Source organism: Morus notabilis, unplaced genomic scaffold (assembly GCF_000414095.1).
Source record: "Morus notabilis unplaced genomic scaffold, ASM41409v2 Scaffold63, whole genome shotgun sequence".
In the NCBI taxonomy this organism is placed as follows: Eukaryota; Viridiplantae; Streptophyta; class Magnoliopsida; order Rosales; family Moraceae; genus Morus; species Morus notabilis.
The window spans coordinates 59,222-65,381 of NW_010365950.1; the positions used below are offsets into that span (position 1 = coordinate 59,222).

At 35.0% G+C, this 6,160-nt stretch overlaps 1 protein-coding gene across 1 annotated transcript; it reads right to left on the reverse strand.

Annotated features, from left to right (window-relative positions):
• Positions 1-5,799, reverse strand: LOC21404570 (2,3-dimethylmalate lyase). The gene is made up of 8 exons (XM_024172767.1): positions 5,347-5,799; positions 4,246-4,457; positions 3,659-3,940; positions 2,739-2,861; positions 1,542-1,701; positions 716-936; positions 312-348; positions 1-224 (listed from the first exon to the last, which is right to left on the reverse strand). Exons 1-8 carry the CDS (start codon positions 5,696-5,698, stop codon positions 106-108), a joined length of 1,506 nt encoding a protein of 501 aa, XP_024028535.1. The 5' UTR covers positions 5,699-5,799; the 3' UTR covers positions 1-105.
• Positions 5,800-6,160: the final 361 nt, after the last annotated feature.

Genomic DNA, 6,160 nt, shown 5'->3' on the forward strand with positions numbered 1-6,160 from the left:
TTTTTTTTTTTTTGCTCATAATATGTCTCTATATTTAATCTATAAAAAATAATATGGCTCTGGTTGCAGCAATAATGGACTAGCCAAAGGTTGGTTGCAAGTTGGTTAGTCCAGAAATACTTGGATACGATCTCCGATTCTATCATTAAAATCTAACAAGAGCTTCCCTCCTGGTTCATGAGCTGCATCGTCCAACAGAGCTTTGAGATTCACTCCACCCAAAGCTGTATAACAGAGTGATTTCCTGAGCTTTCAAGAAAAAAAGCGAAACAAAAGTCATTATGCAACAAGCTAGAAAACATAAATAATACCTGGGACTATATTGGTGACTCCTTCCAAGAATCCAGCCTGTTGAAACGGTAACAAAATAAGGAGAACAGGAAATTAACAGTTAGCAAAAAAATAGGAAATTCAAGGTTTGCTTTAATTAGACAGCCATTGTGTGCAACTAGAGCAGATTCAGGTTAGGACCTTGACGTTTAAACAGTATGAACTTATATTAAAATCAGAACCCAGTTGGTACCAATAGTAGAAATCTACCAAACATAAATATGTCCTTGTCTACTGGGCCTATCCTTTCCTTCTTTTCTGTTAAAGTAGTTTTCTTGAGTTTTAGAAAAATTTAAAGAAATATATCAAGTTCATTTATAAGTCAATATAATCTCTTTTTCTTTCTCCTTATGCTACAGAAACCATAAAGAATAGAATGACTAACCGGAATTCTAACATCAAGTTTCTCAAAACCATCTCTTCCAGTTATCTTTATTCTCAACGTACGAGACCAGATCCCAGAAAAAGGATCCCTTGAACCATCTGCACCATAGTTATTGTACACATCAGGAGTTATTACTTCGACTACAGGATCTTCAGGACTTTGATCTCTTTGCTCTGTGTTATCTTGAGCCCTCTGTTGAATATCATATACACTACTGCTCACTGAAAAATAACCTTACTTTAGAACAATTAATGAGAAGGCTATCGTTTAATATATATGCATAATTATTTTTATTGCCTGTATTTCACGTTACTTTATACTCTTAGTGCAGCTGTTGTCATGTTCCTAAAAAAGAAAATGTTTACATTTTAAAAAAAAAAATAAAACTGACAAAACTACAAAAACAAACAATAACAACTAAAAGAAAAGAGAGAAACCAGGTCTACTATCCACCAACAATGGAAAAAAAGAAACATAAGTACAATACATCCTTTCAATCCAAAAGGAACGATAAGAGAGTTACATCTTTAAAGTCTGCACAAAGAAGTCTAGAAAAAGCCATAAAAAAAAAAAAAGAGACCATCCTACAATACAGAGACAAAACAAGGAAAATGGTCCATGCAAATTATGAACTCCACTAGATGAATTTTATAATTATCAAATAGCTGCTATGAAAGTTACCACTCATAACTTTACCATCATAAGCGATCAGTTGCAAATTATCAACTGTAAAGAGAGGAGAGGAAGTTGGAGCAATAAAATATACGAAATTAAATGATTGCAACTCGTGATAAACAACAATATTGGTATCAGGTCTCTCTCTCACCTCTCTGCGAAGATAGCTGGCCAAAGCTGGATCTGCTAGTAGCATACCGCTTCTCTTCTTCATAATAAATGTTGAAACCCAAGATTTCCTTAATCTCTTCAAAAGATGGCATGCTTCCAGGGGGAGGGATACGACCACCCCTAATAGCAACAAGTGCATCCTGCAGTTGAGATATATTCAAGACAACTGATATCACCTTCATGAATTTCCAGGTTTATCACCTCTAATAGCAACAAGTGCATCCTGCAGTTGAGATATATTTAAGACAACTAATATCACCTTCATGAAATTTTTTAAGACGACTAATATCACCTTCATGAACTCCAGGTTTATCATTTCTAATAGCAACAAGTGCATCCTGCAGTTGAGCTTTTAGTGTTTTTTTTTTTTTTTTTTTTTTTTTTTTTTTTTCTTTCCTCTTCGTCGATGGATTCCTCATCCTTTTTTTTTTCCTGTTGTCCTTGTCTTCTCCGATGGGTTCCTCATCAATTTGAAACTTCATTTCTATTCTATTCCTTGATCAATTAAGTTTCTCGTTTCTTTAAAAAAAAAGTGAAAAAAATAATGTTTTTTCAGAGATTCGACGGTAACTAAGGAGACGTTTGGTTCATGGATTAGAACCATTTTCGATTTACGTGTATTTTTTATGAGAGAAAATACTGTAGCGAACCATGAACCATGATTCGAATCAGGGAACGAATCTAGGTACCAAACATCAATCAAACTCATGTCATCAACGCATATCTGAAGTTCCTAATCAGATATACAAATCATCAACTCAATTTGGAGAGTACATCATCTTGTAACCTTTTTTACCACAAAAAACTGATAAACTCAGGTAGTAGAATCAAATAGCTGTCTCTGCTAAATTTCTATGTGATGCATGGAACTGCATCCCAAATCTGCAGTTCTCACGATTGATCCAATAACCCAACAAGTAATACGATGTTTCAATTCAAAGTATGGTGAAGAGTTGCGTAGTTTACTTGTACATGTTTGTGCAACGACTAGAATCATCCCAAATTCTCCCTAGAGTTTGCAAATAACTACAATCCATTGTTTTTACTATTATTTCAGGATTCCAGTGTTTTGAAGTCACTATTATGTAATTGAAGTTTTCAGTAAATCAAAATTTCCAATCTCCATAATCATTGTCCACTGGACCAAGTTTAGAATGAGAAGATTTAGATACGTAACCTGCATTGCTTGAATAGATACCCCGAGCAAGGAAAGTGGATATACCACAAGTTTATAGCCAATATCCTCTAGTTCAAGAAGATTGAGAATTGGTGTCTTTCCACCTCCTTCAAGCATATTGGCCTAACAGAAACCAAGGAGCTTCATTAGCAATGCAATAAATTCCTTTACATCGAGATATATTTTTAACCATGCAATTTAAGTCATAAAATAGACTCGTCAAGAAATATTGCATAAAATTGTTTTCAGAGGTGTGAATAAATTTTTGTTTCCCCTCAAAGAATGAAAATAATGAACATGAATGTCATGTTGTTAGGTACCTGAACTTCCTCCTCTGCACACAGCCAAACACACACACACAGAGTAGAACTTAGACAAAAAATGGAATGAAATCAGGGGATTATTATAATCAACAACAAAACCAGTCTCTGATTACACTACTAGCAACAGAAATTAAACAGATAGATGGAGTATTCGAGAAACTCCGTAGAACTCCTAGAACAGCCCTAAACCATAGCAGAAAGCATTAACATAGCATAAGAAAAACCCTAATCAGCTACCCCCCTTACAAAATTCCCCTGATTCTAACATTAACATGCCACCTCAACACTTGGCCACTTTCATTAATCGCACTTTGGCCCCTAATTCTGTGTTTTCTCCCTCTTTTTCCTCTTCTCACATACACTTGCTTAAGAAAGGGCCTAATACATGCACAATTCTACAAGAATAAAGAAAAGAAGATGACAGATTTTCATACTCAACACTCAAGCTCTAGAACCAAACCTTAATATCTTCTCTTTTTTCCCTTTCATTGATGAAAAAATCTAATATTAAACTTCTTATAAAACCTTAATATATTAGTAATTTGATAAGTATGAACAGTGTAACGACATCCAAAAGTTGGTACTGTACAAAGATACCATTTTTGGAACTTGGGGAGCAGTTTCGCAGAAAGCTTTCATCTCTTCTCTTGAAGTTAGTGCATCAATGAAAAGAACATCTGCTCCAGCATCAGCAAAAGCTCTTGACCTCCAGAGTGATTCATCAAAAGATACAGCTTGACGAGAATCACTCCGCGCCACAATGACAATGTCAGAGCCACTCTCCTTTCGAGCATCAACAGCGGCTTTTATCCGCATCACAGCTTCCTCTCTTGACACCACTTTCCTGCCTTGTGTATGACCACAAGCTTTTGGAGATACCTTGCAATGGAAATTTCATAAGCAAAAGTAAGCAGGGACGAATTTGCAACTGAAACAGCATCACAAGACTAAAAAACCTCATCTTCAACCTTTGAAAAGTTAATTATTGCTCTATTTGATCCATATCAAGAATTCCTTGCAAGTTTTGATGAAATCCTCGCATAAACTCAGATCATAAATGTATCCACTTTTCTTTTCAATAAGTCCACAAGCTCAAGGATCCCGGACCATCAAATATTAAAGCATGCCTTGGTCTCAAACTTCTAACCAACAAAAATAAACAAAGTTGCAAGACACACAAATACCTGATCTTCAAGTATAATCCCTGCAAAACCAGCTTTAATATATCCCTTCACAGTCCTCTTTACATTCATTGCGTTCCCATATCCATTATCACCATCCCCAATCACAGGAATCGAGACGGCTTCAGTAATAAGTCGCCCTTGGTCTACCATTTCTCCATAAGATATAAACCCCGTATCTGGCAATCCCAATCTTGCACCCGATATCGAAAACCCTATGGCAATAAAAACTAAATAAATAAAAATAAAAACCCACACACACATACACACACAAACTTCTCATTAATTTCATAGTCCCTAAACTTGGAAAACTATTCAATTTTGCAGCACTTACTCGGAATTTGGCTCGAAATTTGTGGAAATATGGTGAATTAAGTGAATTAACCAATCAAAAAAACCCCACAAACACATTCGTTTCATTTCATTCACTTGTTCAATAACATAGACACACACACAAATCTCTTCTTAATGTTCCATAAACTTGAAAATTGTCATTTTGCAGTAATTAATCAAATTTGTCATGAAATTCGTGGTAATACGATGATTTAAGTGAAATTAACCAACAACACACACACTTGCTTCATTTCAAACCTTTGTTCAACATTAATGAGCTCGTATGAATGAAATTGCCACATCATTCGCAAAACAAGATCCTATGTTAAACCATACAATAGCCACATATTCAAAAAATTGTCAAATAGTATATATTACATATGTCAAAGACCTAAATTTAAGTTTAAAAATTCATAATGTCAATGACCGAAATTAAAATTAAATATCACGCCCACACACAAAACTCTCCTTAATGTCTAAATCCCTAAACTTAGAAACCATTCAGTTTTGCAGCAATTAATCGAATTCATTACGAAATTCGTTGTAATACGATGAATTAAGTGACATTAACCAACCACTTACACACATGCTTCATTTCAAACATTTGTTCAATAACACACACAAACACACAAAACTCTCCATAATGTCTCAATCCCTTAACTTCGAAAACTATCCAATTTTGCAGCAATTAATCGATGTCGTCACGAGATTCATTCTTATGGTGAATTCAGTGAAAAAAAAGGAACAAAGAAAATAAGCGCATGCATATACCACTAGAAAAGCAGAACTGGAAGCCAGCTCTCTCGACCAACTTAGCACTGAGAGCGTCGAAACAAGCAGGGCCCTGGTGAATCCCCGGCGATTCCAGAATCCGACGAAGCGCCTTGGCCGGCGATTCGGTGGCGTGGTCCCTGTCTCCGGAGTAAACGGCGAGGGTTTGAAGAAGCGGCGGAGAGCTTCTGTTGAGCAGTGGGAGAGTGCGCTGGTGAAGGAATGCGAGATTGAATGGCGGCGGTGATAGTGGTCGTGGTCGGAGTCCTCCGGTGGCGAAGCGATGGGGAACAGAGAGAGACAACCTCTGGTCACCGGCGAGTCGTTGCGTCGAAGGAGGCTGAAGATTCATTCTCTCCACTCTCTCTCTCTCTCTCTCTCTCTCTCTCTCTCGTGTTTCTGTCAGGGTCTGTTGGCTTGGTTGGTTGTTTGTGCGTTAACTAGTTCTTTCTCTCTTTCTTTCTTTTGGTTAGAGTTCTGAAATTCTCTCTCGTCTTAATTTGGTATTATTTTAGATTTTATAAAAATTATTTTTATCTCTACTAAAAAAATAACTGTTATAAAAAATAAATAAGTATTTAATAAATTATAATTATAATAGTTATGTTGATTTTAAAATCAGTTTAATAATGTTTAATAAATTATAAAGTTGAATTATTAAAAATAATTAAAAATTATGATTATATTATAATATAATATTTAATAAATTATAATTATAATAGTTATGTTGATTTTAAAATCAGTTTAATAATGTTTAATAAATTATAAAGTTGAATTATTAAAAATAATTAAAAATTATGATTATATTATAATA

Bases quoted from the DNA above. Each gene is read 5' to 3' on its own strand.
- LOC21404570 (XM_024172767.1), bottom strand. From the start codon at position 5,698: ATGAATCTTCAGCCTCCTTCGACGCAACGACTCGCCGGTGACCAGAGG. The intron at 4,458-5,346 runs GTATATGCATGC...TTATTGCCATAG, and splicing joins CCAGTTCTGCTTTTCTAGTG to GGTTTTCGATATCGGGTGCA. The intron at 1,702-2,738 runs GTTACGTATCTA...TCTCAACTGCAG, and splicing joins TATCTATTCAAGCAATGCAG to GATGCACTTGTTGCTATTAG.